Source organism: Sphaerodactylus townsendi, linkage group LG13 (genome assembly GCF_021028975.2).
Source record: "Sphaerodactylus townsendi isolate TG3544 linkage group LG13, MPM_Stown_v2.3, whole genome shotgun sequence".
NCBI classification, from domain to species: Eukaryota; Metazoa; Chordata; class Lepidosauria; order Squamata; family Sphaerodactylidae; genus Sphaerodactylus; species Sphaerodactylus townsendi.
Window position 1 is genome coordinate 9387334 of NC_059437.1, and position 16574 is coordinate 9403907.

At 44.2% G+C, this 16574-nt stretch overlaps 1 protein-coding gene across 1 annotated transcript; it reads right to left on the reverse strand.

Annotated features, from left to right (window-relative positions):
• Positions 1-375: 375 nt before the first annotated feature.
• Positions 376-15603, reverse strand: CHMP1B (charged multivesicular body protein 1B). Its single transcript, XM_048514919.1, has 8 exons — positions 15363-15603; positions 11949-12046; positions 7979-8125; positions 7684-7752; positions 6592-6699; positions 3546-3589; positions 1792-1864; positions 376-1093 (listed from the first exon to the last, which is right to left on the reverse strand). Exons 1-8 carry the CDS (start codon positions 15376-15378, stop codon positions 1049-1051), a joined length of 600 nt encoding a protein of 199 aa, XP_048370876.1. The 5' UTR covers positions 15379-15603; the 3' UTR covers positions 376-1048.
• Between the last annotated feature and the right edge of the window lie 971 nt (positions 15604-16574).

Below are 16574 nucleotides of genomic sequence, written 5' to 3' on the forward strand. Positions count from 1 at the left end.
GCCTAGAACCCAAATCGGTGACAAATGCTGAAGAGCATGCGTGCGTAAAGTGATATCACAGCCAACTTACGGCAACCCTGTGGGGTTTTCAGGGCAAGAAACTGAGGTAGTTTGCCACTGTCTACTTCTGATTAGCAGCCACGGGCTTCCTTGGTGATCTCCCATCCAAACCGAAGCCAGGACCAAGCCTGCTTCGCTTCTGAGAGCTGACCAGATCCCGCTAGCCTGGGCCATTCAGATCAGGGTATATGCACAGCACCACTGTCAAACGTCTTCCTGTACCATGACAAAGCTGGTATTTTAAATTGGTCCGTTAACGAAGCTTGAGCCAAACTCTGTGTGCAACCACAATAAATATGAGCAAATACCTAAGCAAAGTGTTGAAAAATATATTTTATTCCTTTGGAGCTGAAGTGACGATACCAACAGAAGGTTCTAGTTACGACAGCTTGGACTATTATCATTCTCAGCCTTGCCACAAGAGTGCTCGTTCTACAGTGCCAAAGACAGATAATCCAGTACAAGTTTGAAGAATGCACATATAGACACAGTACACATCGCCTGTGCCGTTCTGACCGACTGATCTGGTCAGGTTCCTTGGGTGCTGAGTGCAACGAACATGCAATTGGCATATGCCGCCTCTGTCAATCACAAACCATATCCATAATTTAAAACCCTGCTATATAACTTAAAAATAACGTATGCTAGGAGTGCAGCTTTTCTTTTTTAATGGGATGATCTGAAATTACACATGGTTAAATAGACATTTCAGTCAGGGTCGCCCAAGTCATCTGCAAAAATATAACCTTCAACTGGAAAAAAATGTGCTGTACAGAACTAGAAAACCACACTCGCGTTGACGGATTAATACTACTTTTCCAGTCACTGGATGTATTTTAGAAAGCGCGACAAGCCAAAGACAAGCACCCTTTAGTACGCTAGATAAATATCCAGACGTGTTAGACACAGGGATCCTAGCGGGGCTGTGAGTTATGTACACAAAATGCTTCGGAAGCATACGTGGAGAACTGCCAACCGATTCTTCCCGTCACACTTGGTCACGAAGCCGGGCCAGTCTTTGAGAGAGCTCATCCTGGACAGTCCAGAAAAAAAGAAAACAATCACCAAGACGTTCTGTGATGTACTACTCCGCCCTCCTGAAAGCCCCCCGCGTACCATCTAACCGGCATATTGCTGGTCTTCTCCAACAGAGGGATTTCTCAGATGCCACTAAATCAGGGGTCTGCAACCTGCGGCTCTCCAGATGTTCATGGACTACAATTCCCATCAGTCCCTGCCAGCATGGCCAATTGGCTGATGGGATTTGTAGTTAATGAACATCTGAAGAGCCGCAGGTTGCAGACCCCTGCACTAAATTGTTTTTATGGGACTGTTATTGGATTTTAACATATTTATTGGATTGAATTATTTTATGTCTGTTTTATGCTTTGATTGGTTTTATTATACACCACCCAGAGCCCTTTGGGGGTGGGCAGTCTATTAAATAAAAGGAAGGAAGGGAGGGAGGGAGGGAAGGGAGGGAGGGAGGGAGGGAGGGAGGGAGGGAGGAAGGAAGGGAGGGAGGGAGGGAAGGAAGGAAGGAAGGAAGGAAGGAAGGAAGGAAGGAAGGAAGGAAGGAAGGAAGGAAGGAAGGAAGGAAGGAAGGAAGGAAGGAAGGAAGGAAGGAAGGAAGGAAGGAAGGAAGGAAGGAAGGAAGGAAGGAAGGAAGGAAGGAGCTCCTGAAAGATTGACAAGGCTATCAGAGGAAAAGAGAGGAAGAAAATGAAATACCTGTTCTGCAGAAGCAACACTTGTCCCAACGGACCCTGTCTGTCCTTGAGGTAGCTCCATATTCAAGTCAAGGCTGGAGGTTGAAAGAAAAGAAGCCAAAATTACTGCATATGCCATTGAAAAGACTCATCTGCTGGGTCGTGTGGCCACAAAGAACAAGATGGAACTGATTACGTGAAGTTGACTTATACTGAACCAGCCCATTGGTCTATCAAGTTCAGTCTTATCTACTTTGACTGGAAGTATCTGTCCAGGCTCTCAGAGGTCTTCCACATCACCTCCTACCTTGTCCTCTTTTAACAGGAGATGCTGGGATTGAACTTGGAACCCTCCACCTGCGACACAGATGCTTTCCCACTGAGCCACGGCCCCTCCTCCTTGAACCGCCCACTCTTGCATGCTTATAGCTCCTAATCCTCAACTGAATCACCCCAACGACGCAAGAGTCACGCTCAACTCATGATGGACAGCAATCAGACTCAAAGGGTTGCCCGACATCAGCAGTATGCGTACCACAGAATGTGTCCCCAAATCCTCTGCAATGCAGAAGGGTTTCGCTACACTCTTATCAGCTTCAGACGTCCATGCAAATCCCAGACGAAGGTTTTCCAACCTTCTGCCCACCCAAATGTCAGGCTATGCTTTCTGAATATCTCCAAAACTAAATGAGATTCAATGACTGCCCTGCTCAGCCTGGACGTGAGAGAAGCAGATTTAAGTGCCGGAATATTTACTCCCAAACCCCTTGGTTATCTCCATATCCAAACATAACCTTTCCCCATAAGGCTACAATTAAGGTTACTAGCTGGCCAGAAAAAAGAGTCCTTCTCCTTTAACTGGTTTAACATCCAGAAATGGGCAGCTGAAGCTTTTCTTGGCATGGATCTAAACAATACCACTAGATAGATCAGGGGTGTCCAACTCTGGTGCCCCAGATGTTCATGGACTACGATTCCCATCAGCCCCTGCCAACTGGCCATGCTGGCAGTGGCTGATGGGAATCATAGTCCATGAACATCTGGGGCACCAGAGTTGGACGCCCCTGTACTAGATAATTGCTGGAGATCGAACAGACATTGGATGGATAACTAGAGGGATCAATCTATTGTTGAAGGCTTTCACGGCCAGAATCACAAGGGCAGTGGTGGCGAACCTTTGGCACTCCAGATGTTATGGACTACAATTCCCATCAGCCCCAATTGACCATGCTGGCAGGGGCTAATGGGAATTGTAGTCCATAACATGCGTCTAATTAAATGTTAGCCTGCCCTATATTAATCAGTTTCCGGGCTGTATGGGCGTGTTCCAGTAGCATTTTCTCCTGACGTTCCGCCTGCATCTGCGGCTGGCATCTTCAGAGGATCATTGTCTTGATTCTAGTGCCAATCGTTTAAAAGTTGGCCACCCCAGACAAGAAGGATCTTCTGCAGTGTGCGTTGCTTACTTAACACTCCAGCACCCTCTTCTCAATGTAGGTTCCATTTCTTTACCTTCCCAAATGTTTCACGAAAAATTCTTCCTTAACTTCGAAGATAAATAACCAGTAGACCTCCCAACTGGAGGGAGGGAGGACCAGCCACATTCTTGCAAAAACAGTGTAATTTTTACATGAAGCTATTTCCATGAAATCAAATGCTCACATGCTTGCCAAAGCTGGGACAGACAGCAACGCCTGCTAACTCTTGAGTATATTTCTGAAGGTGTCCAGTAATTGTGATGCCTGAAGTTTCAATTTTCTAGAGATTACCACTTACCCTGCTTCGTCAGCCATTTCTTGGAGAAGCAGATCCACTTGATTCTGGAACAAAAAGGGGGAAAAGAAAGATATCCAAAGCAGTTTACATCATAACATACAAAAATCACCGCACACCGAATGAGAAAGATCTGCCACGTTTGAGAACTTCAAGGACTTTGCCACGAGGGGGAGCTACAAGCACATAAACCAGCTCTGCTTATGCAACTCGTCCCTTAAATTCACTGGTTCAGGATTCTGGATGTTTTCCCTGGCCAGGATCCAGAGAAATATTCAGCGAAGGTGGCTCCCGGTCTGCCTTTTTCTCAAGCACCATCCCCATCCCAAGACACTCTTGATGCTTGGAAGACTTTTAGAAGTGCTGTGTGATGAGCCATAAGGGCTGGCTGTTGAAATCCCACTGAGCATGCCCAAACCAGGCCTCTGGACTACATGAATATGCCTTATACGCCAATTTGGTTACATGTTATGTGTCAAAGACAGGAAAGACAGCTGGCTACCCCTGCGAGGAAGCTGGACTACTGAGAACTGCCCACCCACCCTTCTAAACAAAACTGAACTGAAGGTTTCTCCAGGTCGCTCTAATCCTCCTGAATTGAATGTTCCCGTCTCTAACTAGTTTTCCATTCTGGATGCAATTCCTCAAGTGGTGACACATCCAGCTGATCCCACTCCCAATTTCAGTACATCAGGGCTGAGGAGTGAGTCACCCTGACCTGGACTAGCCCGACCTCACCATACCTCAGAAGTTAAGCAGAATTGCAGCTGGTCAGTCCTTGGATGGGAGACCACCAAGGAAGCCCAGGAGTGCCAACACAGAGGCAGCCAATGGCAAGCCGGCTGATTATGCACAAGGGGCCTGCGGCGTGGTAGGGGCGAATGTGTCATAGCAAGATTCCTTGTACAGACATATTCAAAGGTGGGGAGGGATGGTGCCTGGGATAAAATGGCGCAAGCCCCCCTCCCCCTGTGGGGCTCCGTCCCCCGCAACCCCCCCCCCCTTACTTTAGTTCAGCCAGTTGCAAAGAGCAGTCGGCTGAAAAAGCAGCCTGGCTAGGCCTCAAGCTGAACTAAGTTAAGTGGGGTGCGGGGTGCAGGCCACCCCCCCACCCCCACCCCGTGGCAGCTATGCGACTGGACATATTTTTTCCTCCACTTTCCATTCTCTCCATGGCAAGCAAGATCACATGAAGCACGATTTTAATTTTGCTTCATTGCCAGAGAGAGCGGTTTTTCCAGTGAGAACAGCCTTGCCCTGGACGTCTTCCTTCCGCCCACACCCAGGCTGCCTAGCTCCACCCTCCCCACTCTCTGGCACTGCATGCCTTTCCCCTCCCCTTCCGTGTTGCCGGCTCACAGAAAAGTCACAGAAAAGAAGCTCATGCATGGACTGAACTACACTTTCTCATACGGATCTATTCATTGAGATATCGACATAATTAGCTATTTGTTGAAGGTCATGTCCCTAAGAGACCGGTAACTTTATGAATGGAACTTCTTGTATTGAAATTCAATCATGTGATAATTTTTCTTAGCCAATGATACTGAACGCAAAGTTGAACGAAATCGGTTATTATGCAAATATCAACTACATTTAAATGAGTAATATTCTTCAGCCATGGCACTTCGGGTTTATTATAAAATGTGTATGTAAAGGCTCGTTGTTATATATTTATTTATTTCAATATTATGAAAAGCTAATCATCCTGTTGTTTTAATTAGTAATTTTCCAGAGCCCGAGGAGTGGATATATCCTTTTAGCAAATAGCACTAAATCGGGAAGTGCCAGATATTTCCTGGCGTTGGATCTCAAATTTAGTCATATGGTATCTGTTTTACAAATCTGTCTTAGAATTGAATGGCTAAACTCTTTTAATCTATTTTATATCTTTATAAATGAACTGTCAAGTTGGAAAGCAAAAACCATTGATGTCATATATGATTTTAAATTTAATAATTTAACAATAGTGGATAACCACTGTCTAATACCTAATGCCAATAAAGGTTATTGTGAAAAAAAAATCGACATAATTAAAACAGAGATTGCTTGAAAGCAGGCAATGGGGTGGGGAGAGAGCATTGGCAATAGCACGATGTCCCCTTCTTTGGTAATGTATGGTCCGGCTTTGCTTTTTCATTGAGGGGGAGATTATTTTTGGAACAGTAATATCAAGAAAAGTGCAGTTTAAAGGCTAAGCCAGCAATTTGATTACCGGACGTAATGAGATCTGTGCCTTTAAGAATAAGTGCCTTTACGAGCAAGTTGATGTGCAGAGTTAAGGGAGCCAGGTCCAGGAGTAAAGGGAACCAGGTCATTGAGGAGATTATTTTTGGAACAGTAATATCAATAAAAGTGCAGTTTAAAGGCTAAGACAGCAATTTAACTACCGGACGTAATGAGATCTGTGCCTTTAAGAATAAGTGCCTTTAAGAGCAAGTTGATGGGCAGAGTTAAGGGAACCAGGTCCGGGAGAGTTTTCTACAGGAAAAACGGCACACCCAGGAGTGACTGCCTCCTCGAGTGTAAACAGAAATACAAGGACACCCCACTACAAGCCCACTGCACACTGAAAAGTCCCCAAATAAGCGTTCCATGAAGAATGGGCTGTCTCTTGCCTTGAAAACCCTACAGGCTGCCATAAGTCAGCTGCAACTTGATAGCACTTTCCATCACCACCAGAGAGTGGGTGGGTCTCAGGTGCTGATAGGGTGAGGAAGGTGAGGGCTGATGTGGTCGCACAACCTTTTGACTGCCAGGATGGTGGGAATTATTTTTGACCAGCTGAAGCCTGTGCTCACTAAGCTGGTCAATCTTACTAAAGTTGCAACTTAAAAACCTGATCTAGCTGTAGCATTTTGCTTGCAGATCAAAATCTGCTTTCTTCTGTAGACAAGATGCAAGACATTTGGCTCCAGGGAAAAAAGTGGAAGATGCTTCCTAAACTGCCCAGACCTTTCTCTGAAAGTACCTCACTGCAGCAATGCTGGAAAAAAACCTGTCAGGAGAGAACAGCTCTTCGAATCACATCTTCCTTTGTAGATCTTACCTGTGGTGTGGTTAGCGTGGTAGTGTTACTCATTGTGTCTTCCATCTGCTGTGTTTGAACATCTAGGGTTTCAAACTGCTGTTCAAATTTGTCCATCAAAGCAGAGATCTGCAGAAAAGGAAATGGGGTCAAGACAGCAGCACAAGCCCCCATGACAGTTCTTTTGTTCCCCCGGTGGAATGAATTCGAACCTTCTCTCCCTCTTCCACCTCTTGAGGAACCGGATTTGATTCTCCGCTCTGCCGCCTGAGCTGTGGAGGCTTATCTGGGGAATTCAGATTAGCCTGTACACTCCCACACACGCCAGCTGGGTGACCTTGGGCTAGTCACAGCTTCTCGGAGCTCTCTCAGCCCCACCTACCTCACAGGGTGTTTGTTATGAGGGGGGAAGGGCAAGGAGATTGTAAGCCCCTTTGAATCTCCTACAGGAGAGAAAGGGGGGATATAAATCCAAACTCTTCTTCTTCTTTTTCCATGTCCTTTCATTGCTCCCAGCGATCAAGATCACTGCATATTAATGGTGAGTCCCGCTCTTCAATGTTGATTTTAAATGGTATGTGAAAGGGAATAATAGCTAAGGTGCCATCCTTTTCCAGTCAGGTTAGATTTTAAGATTTTCAAATAGTAATTATTTGTATATTTGAATGAATTTTATTGTTTAAAGTCAAAACAGAAAAAAACTAATAAAGTAAAACAGGCACATGACAAATAAACAATATTTCATCTGGTTGTTATGGGCTGTGTGGTCATGGTCTGGTAAATCTGGTTCTCTGTGATACACCTCTGAAGATGCCAGCTACAGATGCAGGCGAAATGTTAGGAACAAGATCTACCAGACCACGGCCACACAGCCCACAGCAACCAATTGAGTCTGGCTGTGAAAGCCTTCGACAACACAATATTTCATCTGATCTCAGTAGCTGAGCTCCAACACATGCTCTCTGATAACGGATGTTTGGCTTGTAATGATTTGCATATGTTTTTATGATTTATATTTTTGTTTGCCCTGATTATTGTATAACTGTGTTGTGGTCAGCTGCCCTGGGCATGATTTCTGCTGGGAAAGGGCGGGGAATAAATCAGATCGTTTACCTTTTCCAAGTTCATACTTTTCAAGGTGGCATCCATAGACTTAACCACTCCAGCCATTGACTTTGTCACCTGTAAGACAACAAACAGAATAGCTGTGTTGAAGAGATGCACAGTGGAGGTCAATGAAGCTTCCCCAACTGGAGGATAATTATGCCAGGATGCCAGTTTCAGGTACATGACCCAAACTGGCTACAGAATCTGCAGGAAAATCTGCAGATCCGCCCTGCTGTGCACAGTGCAAACTGCTATTTCGACAACTCGTGACTTTTACTAAAAGCACCGGTAAGCTGCTTACCTTGCCCATTGTTACTGCCGTCTGAACTCTTGCTGCCACAGCATCCACCCGAGCGCTCATGCGCAAGAAGTTGATCGCTTGATTCTTCTGCCGGATTGCATTTTCGGCATGTATTCTTGCAACTTCAGTATTACCTTTCTGAATTGCCTTTTTGAAAGAAAGAAAAACACCAGTTTTTCTACCTTCCTTGAGAGCGACGTTCTAGCAACTTTAAACATTTAACCCTTCTCTGCTGTGAGTAAAATGACAAAACTCCTAAGCTCAACACTTCCTGGGCCATTCTCTGAACTACAAGCAAAGCAGGTTATTTTTCATGCATTAGAGAAACTCACATGAGAAATTCCAGAAAACAAGGGAGCAGTCTTATGTCTGTTTAAAACGGTGGCAGAAAGACACACTGTTCGGGATCATAGAGTTGGAAGGGGCCATACAGATCATTAGACCAAATCCTGCTCAATGCAGGATCTACCTAAAATATCCCTGTCAAGTAGTTATCCAGCCATTGCTTTTTTCTTAATGAAAATTGTATTAATTTTAAAATGAAACAATCAACAATGACAAAACAAATATATCCAACATTTATAGTTTTTGTCTAATTAATACATAATTCTCTAACACATGCATCAATCCTGTATTAGATATTACTCATCTTTACCTTCTTTCCACTATGAAACTTACTACTAACCTAGGTAACATACATATTCCATAGCATTACTAATCTTCAACATCTAATCTAAAAAATAGAGCCTTCTTGTTTCTGTCACTGTTTCCTCCCTTAGAGACTACTTGAAAGTCTCTATTAAAATCTATTTAATAATACTCCTACTGTGAAGGGCAACGAGGATGATTGAAGGATTGGAGCCCCTTCCTTATGAGGAGAGGCTGCAGCGTTTGGGACTCTTTAGTTTGGAGAAGAGACGTCTGAGGGGGGATATGATTGAAGTCTATAAAATTATGCATGGGGTAGAAAATGTTGACAGAAAGAAATTTTTCTCTCTTTCTCACAATTCTAGAACCAGGGGGCATTCATTGAAAATGCTGGGGGGAAGAATTAGGACTAATAAAAGGAAACACTTCTTCACACAACGTGTGATTGGTGTTTGGAATATGCTGCCACAGGAGGTGGTGATGGCCACTAACCTGGATAGCTTTAAAAAGGGCTTGGACAGATTTATGGAGGAGAAGTCAATCTATGGCTACCAATCTTGATCCTCCTTGATCTCAGATTGCAAATGCCTTAGCAGACCAGGTGCTCAGGAACAGCAGCAGCAGCAGGCCATTGCTTTCACATCCTGCACGTGAGCTCCCAAAGGCACCTGGTGGGCCACTGCGAGTAGCGGAGTGCTGGACTAGATGGACTCTGGTCTGATCCAACAGGCTAGTACTGCGGATGCTTCCACCTCAATAATTGACTCCGTGTGTAGTTCCTAAAGTACCAGGTCTAACTCATAGGATTATTACCCTTTTCCATTTTTTCCTTTCTGTTCTTTTCTTCTCCATTATCTATACTTACTACTCTGCCATAGACTTTCTTACTGAGAAAAACAATAATATCTCTACTGCTGAACTTATCTCTATATCATAATTCCTAATTCTTCATCTTACAAATCTATAACAGATCCATTACAAATCTATTACTATACAATACTATATATTATACTTTCTCATCTACTATTCTTAAACATTCAACTAAATGAGCCATAAAATCAAAATAATATCATAACATCCATCTTCTTCTCGTGTCATACAGCCATTGCTTGAAAACTGCCAGTGAGGGTAGCTTACCACCACTTTGGGCAGCTGATTACTGCTGAGCTACTTTTACAAAACAAGTAAACTTCCAGAGACAGAAACCAGGATGGAGTTCATTTAACTGTGACTTAAATCCCTAGCCAGTCAGACATGATTTAAATCATGGTTTTCTACACAAAGAGTCATTCTTGCTGGGATAATCTTAACATTTACAACAAGGTGAAGGTTGACATTTTCAGAATAACTTCAAATTAGCTTTACAGTTATAACAAAAAATGACTGACTGGGTTATACTATTAGAAATATATAGATAATTATGAAATTAATGAGAGGTGAACTGTCTCCAGCTTTGTTTGGGCCACCAGACTTGCCTTTCTTAGCTGCAGTGTTTACATTTTGCACATATGCCTGCCTTACCTACAGGTAGAGGAACTTCACTAAAATATTCCCCAACAGGGCCTCTTTTATAGTCTGCTGCCAGTATAGATTTTCTCCTTCAGGAAGAGAATGATATAACATTCAGGCTATATAACTTGTAGAGTATTCTGCTCAAAAACTTTCACTTTTATTGCTTGCCCCACCCTCCTCACTCTTAGCTCTTTGTGCAGATCTATTCCACTCCAAACAAAACCCAGTACAATATAAAACCACTTAAAAACTCTTAGCGCTTAAGAGTTATGGGGCTGATTCTCTGTAAATAGATTTGCAAAGGAATAATAGGATTTAGTTCTTTCTCTCAACTCTGAATGTCTTATTTATAACATTTTTGCTGTGAAGGGGCATATTCTCTGCAGACACAAATTCACCTTTTTGAGTACTGCAAAATCAAGCATCTGTGATACTATCTTCTAAATAGAAAAACTGCCCATAATAATCTTACAGAAATCTATGGAAAAGCATGACATTGTGAATGAATTAATGGAATTCATTTACCAAAACAAATTCATTGCGTGAATGTATAGCCCGATCCTACATAATTAAAAACTAATCTTTATTTCGTGATGAATAACTTTGAACTATAATGCATCTTGAACAGAACACTATTTAAACTCTCACTAAATGGATTTTTCCTCTAAAAGCATTTTACTGGGGGGAAAACTAGGCCGCTTCCGCACGGAGGCGGAAGCGGTCGGGTCGGCGTAGTCGACGCCGACCCGACGCCGCTGGGACTGTTCGCGTGAACAGTCCCAGAAAGAACCGGGAAGACGGACCCGCTGGGCGCTGTCGCCCGGTGGACTTACCGTTCCTGCGGCCCTCCGGCACGTCGCCGGGGCCTGGGGACACGCCTCCCCTGTCCTGCATGCCTGCTTCAGCGTCGCAGGGCAGGGGGGCGTGTCCCCAGGCCCTGGCGACGCACTGGAGGGCCGGAGACCAGGTAAGTGAAGGGAGGGAGTGGGGGGGGGGGGAAGGCGCCTTGGAGCTGCTGCCGTTCGCACGGCAGCGGCTCCAAGCTGGCATTTCCCAACAACCTCGCTCCCCGAGCGAGGTTGGGAAATGTCGGCTTCGCACCGGTCGGGCGGCACGAGGGCGGAGCAGCTGCGCAGCAGCTGCGCCCCCTGTACGAATGGCTCCCTGGGGATGGCGTTTTTGCCGTCCCTAGGGCGCCATAAAACGCCCGTGTGGAAAGGGCCTAATTTTAAAATCCTTTTAAATTTTTTGCATCTAAAAGCATTTTATTTTTCAAAAATTAATTAAAATTTTTTAAAATCCTTTTTAAAAAAACTGATTTTTATCCACTCTGGCAGAAGCCCACATCCACATCTGCTGAGCATGATGTTTTGGAGACACATATGGGCAAATGGTGGTGGTGGTGGGGGGGTTTGAAGAGGCCAAATGAGCTGGTCTTTTGGGCGCATGGGTTTGACCACTGAAGCTACTATTCAGGTCAGTACAATAATCTGTAAATGAAGGAAATGAGTAAAAGATAATGGAAAAAACAAAGAGAATATTCATACTTTAAAGCCACAATTCAGGATTAAAACTCAGCCATGCTTAAGTTTTCAGCTAATAAACGGCTGTGAGGACGGAGCAGCAAGCTAATCTATGATGAAACAAGTTTTCGGGATGAGAACAGTCTGACCAGAAAAGATACACATCAGCACTGTCCGTTTCTATGTACACTTCTGTCACAATGAGACCCTGGTTATAGGCTAATAAATGCTATTAAGGGAATACAGACATCCACTGCCCCCCCCCCCCCCCCAATCTTCTTACTGACCTTCTTAATTTTAGCTTTTTCCACCTTTTCTTCCTTGTCACACTTTTTGGCATTTCTGTTAAGTTCTTTGGCAGCAAACTTCAAGTTAAAGAGATGTTCTGCAATTCAAGTTAAGGAAGATGTCCGGAGTCCCCAAACGGCATCCACTCTGACAGCATGAAGTCTGAAGAACTCGCTGAAGTCCAAAAACTTTTCCCTATGATACTCAGCCACAATTCAGTCCAAAATACTGAATATGACCACTTACCACAGATACAAAACCAGTGAAGTTGGTGGACAAAGGAACGAGGTTTACATTTTCTCCCTAATTGAGTTTATGGGTCACTAGCCAAGAAGTGTATTATCCAAGCATTTATACATTTAAAAAACCAGTTCATTCTTAAATCTAGAACAAAAGTGCTTGTCAGTACAGGAAATACACTGACTCTCATACACATGTGGTGGATCTGCCACAGGGCAAAATGTGTTGGGAAAATTATATATAAAACTATGGAAGAGATTTGGGGGATAAAAGTTCCATTAGAATCTGAAGTATTTCTCCTGAATTAACCCAAACTATATAAAGAGATACTTTTGAATTTGTTAATAGTAGCACATATAGTATATGTGTGTATATATAAATATTTACTTTTAATGTTTTAATTTAATTAATATCTTTCCAAACAAAAAATAAATATTATATTTTGCTATAACAATGGTGGCAAATCAACAGATAAGCATCTGTTAAAGGTTTTCAAATATATGAAAATATATCCAGACACAATTGCTGACTATATGCTTATATATGTGTCATGTTTAAATGGTGATAAGGTTGGGAGGTCCTCAATCCACTGGATTGGGCATTGATCTCTACAAAGTTGTAATGTAAGTTATTTTAGCAATAATAAGAGAGTGACTAGAGAGTGACTAAGCCCACTGACGTCATATATGGACTTGATAGCACAGTGGTGATTTGCACCCAGTGCTCTACCTGAAATACACTCCCACCTCCCTGAATGCTCAAGCAGGAAAGCCATACCTTCACATCAGTCAAAGCTTTCAAGTCATCTCAGCATTAAAAAAAAAGATGGATCAAAGCAATCCTGAGACATTGCCAAAGCTTGGATGACAGGGGAGGAGGGCAACAACTTAACCAGTACTACCAACCTCTGCTTCTGATTGAGAAAAGTTATTCCCACAGGGTGGGGCAAGTCAAGGAAGGTCTGTGACAAAATATAAGGGACAGACTTAGCCCTGAATTCTAGCCTTGAATACTTTTCTACATTAAAATTCCCTCCAAAAGAAATCTAGCACAGTAGGGAGAAAGCTTCTACTCCGTCTTTCTACTAGCACAGTAGGGAGAAAGCTTCTACTCCGTCTTTCTACTTCTACTCCGTCTTTCACTTGCTGAGTTGTTTTCTATTTGCAGGGAGCTTCTAACATAGACGAGTACTCTAAACTGGGATCCTTCAGTATGAAGTGAGATGGTCCGTGCCACCACTTCCATTTTCTCGCATGTATGAAAAGCAGAAAGAACACTGGAAAGAAACAGTTTCTATAGTCCATTCAAACCAGTACCTATCTTGGCTGTAAGCTGTAAAAGAGATTCCTATCCAAGATCATGAAAATTGCCATCCACGAACAAGCAATGTACTTTATTATTTTGAAAAACGATATACAACAGTCAGGGTAAATATTCAAGAAACACACAGTATCCATCCTGCAGGTAGAAAGTCTGAAATGGACATGATTGTACAGTGCATATTTAGAAAATAGCTACAATACTTTTTATTTTAAATTGCCTTTTTCCCTTCTCTGCAATTGATTTGAATAAGCCCACCCTGTAGCAAAATTACCAGCTATCATTTCTCCTGTAGGATACAAATCTTAAAGGTACTCTTTACTTGTTCTACCAGATCACACTAAAAAGAAGTGCATCACTTCCAACACCTGAAAATGAGCTCAGAGCAAAACAAACCAGCCTTGGAAACTTGAAAATTCAGGACACTCCCTACTTTACAGGAGCTACACCTCAGCAAAGAGCTGTTAAGATACAGAAGGAAGGAAGCAAACCCTAACCCAAACAGAAGGGATGGCAGACAAATGTATTTCTATTTTCCTTGGCACTGCAGGATTGCAAAGAGTCAGAAGGAAAACTACATCTGCTTTAAGAAGCCAGAAGATAATATCATGCTGTGTCATTTTGTGTCATGAGATCAGCCACAGGTTAGGCAGAGTGTCAGAGGAAGAGAATGAGCCCTATGTGTCTCTGACCCCATCCTGAGTGTCAGCTGAATTATTCCAATCAAACCTTACTGATTTGGACGGGTTTTGATCAAAGTAACTCTGCGCTGAACACTGTTTAGTTTTAGGAAGGAAAACAGAAGAACTTCAGTTCTAATATGGGAGGCAGTGGAAGAATGAGGAATCCCAAAGAGATCCTTGCCCTCTTGAGCCATACACAGTGTTGTTTTTGCTGTAATTCTAGAAACAATCTAGTGGCACCCTCAACAGTTATATTCCTTCACAACTTACAGCCACACCCAGACCCATTAAATGTACTCTTCTGTTAACAGCTGAACAGGTAGAAATGCAAAAGATGCAAATACTGCACTGCTGCTTATTATCATTGTAATATTTGTGACTATCTTCCATGCACAGACTGGAACTTTTCATACAACACATTTACAATTTCTCTCTATATATACACACAGCAACAGAAGCCAACACTTCATGCACCTGACGAAGTGCATTCTAGTCTGGGAAATGCTATGCCTCTATAACACTTGGCACTTCAACAATGCTTCACGTGTCCAAGAAAGGCCTCATTATCTTGCTTTGATCCTAAGAACAGACACATTAGCTAGGTCAACACAGACACAACACACACACCCCAACACTCTATAAGTGCGGGTGTGTGTGTGGCAGGACCAAAGTTTGAGCAGAATGTCTTGCATAAGGACATGTAGAACAATCTCAGCAGAGGTAACATTTGAACCAGGGACTCCCTGGACCCCAACTCTCAACTGCAAGGTCCTTTAATCCCACTAAGGCTATGAGGGGCCCCAAGATCTTTGGGGAGAGGTTACAGTAATCAAACCCCCAAGGAAGACCTGTATCCCCCAACAAGCCCCGCCTTCTATCTGTCACTCACACCAGCAAACAACCCACCAGGCCAGGATCTGCTAGGAGGCTCTCCCTCTGTCATGCCTTCCTTATCTAGAACAAAAGGGGCAGGGCCTATACCGAAGCCACGCCCACGCACCCGACGCCCACCAATCGACAGCTCCCCCTAGCGTTGGGGTTCCAACAGGTAAGCCACGTCCCCTCCTTGTCACTCCAGATCGAGAGGCGGAGCCTACGGCGCCCTCGAGCTCCACAGCCCCCAATCAGAAGCATTCCCTCAGCCTCCTTCTCCTTCCCCAGAAAGGATACTCTCCATCGCGGACATGGCGGCGACTGCCGAGGCTCCTCAGGCCCGGTGGCGGCGAGGAAGCTGGACTTTGGCTCGAGAGCGGCGGCGGCAGCTGCTTCTCGGACTCCGGTCTTGTTTTTGAGCCTCACTTCCTGCTTCCTCCCTCTCTCTTCCTCCGCCCCTCCATTCTATCACGCGCAGGGGGAGGAGTCCAGCGCCCGAGTCAGCCACGGACACGCGTCACTCCGAGGGAAGGGCGGAAAAAGGGGAGGGGGACCCACGGGCGCATGCGGACACCGTCCTGTCAGGGGGACCAATTAGAACGCCGTTTTCGAATCGAGCGGAGAGGACACTGAAGCGCAGGCGCAGAAAGGCCCCCCCCCCCCGCTGCTTGTTTACTTGAAATGCTGCCCCTGCGGGGCGTCAAGGGTAACTGCAGGGTGTTTGTCTTGCAGAAGGAGCCGCAGCTTTGTATATTAGTTTCAGTAGCGAGAGATTAAGAGGCGATGATGGAGGTCTCCCGTTCGAATCTCTCCACTGCCACAAGCGTCTCTCGGTGGCCTTAGGCAAGCCATTCTCCCTCAGTTTAACATCAAATTAATTTACACCCAGCTAGACTCCTGCTCTGTCAATGGGAATATTGCTTATTCTGGCAGCAGGTCTTGCAGCATTACCTTATGCATACAGAACAGTTGCTCTACCACTGAGCCTGGGTTGCTTATTACCTTATGCATATAGAACAGATGCTCTACTCCTGCCTGGCTTGCTGTTGTCCAGGTGGGGGCCTGCAGTTCCTCTAGAACTGCAACTTTCCAGACTGCAGAGAACTGTTTCCCTTAGAAGTGTCAGGCCACACCCCAGTGTGTGGTCTTGTGCAGTGGGATTTTATAAAGACTGTCAAAGAAAGAAACCCAAGAATCAGCGTTTTTGAATAGGAGATAGATTTTACTTCACAGAATTGGGTATCTGACACAGGGTGCTCTTGAGAGACACACTTTAACCAGACAAAGACTTCATTTTTATAGATACAAACAGTACATACGTCATATTATAATTTCCCATACACGTATTTTCTGCATGAGCATTAAAATCCAATTGGTTGGTCTGATTCTCACACAAAAGCTGCATGTCCTCTGCTCGTGTTTCCCTACCCATATGCAAAGGGCTGCAATAAACTGAATTCTGTCTTTCAGGTTTTCAAAGATAACCAGTTTTGTCAGAGGCTTTCACGG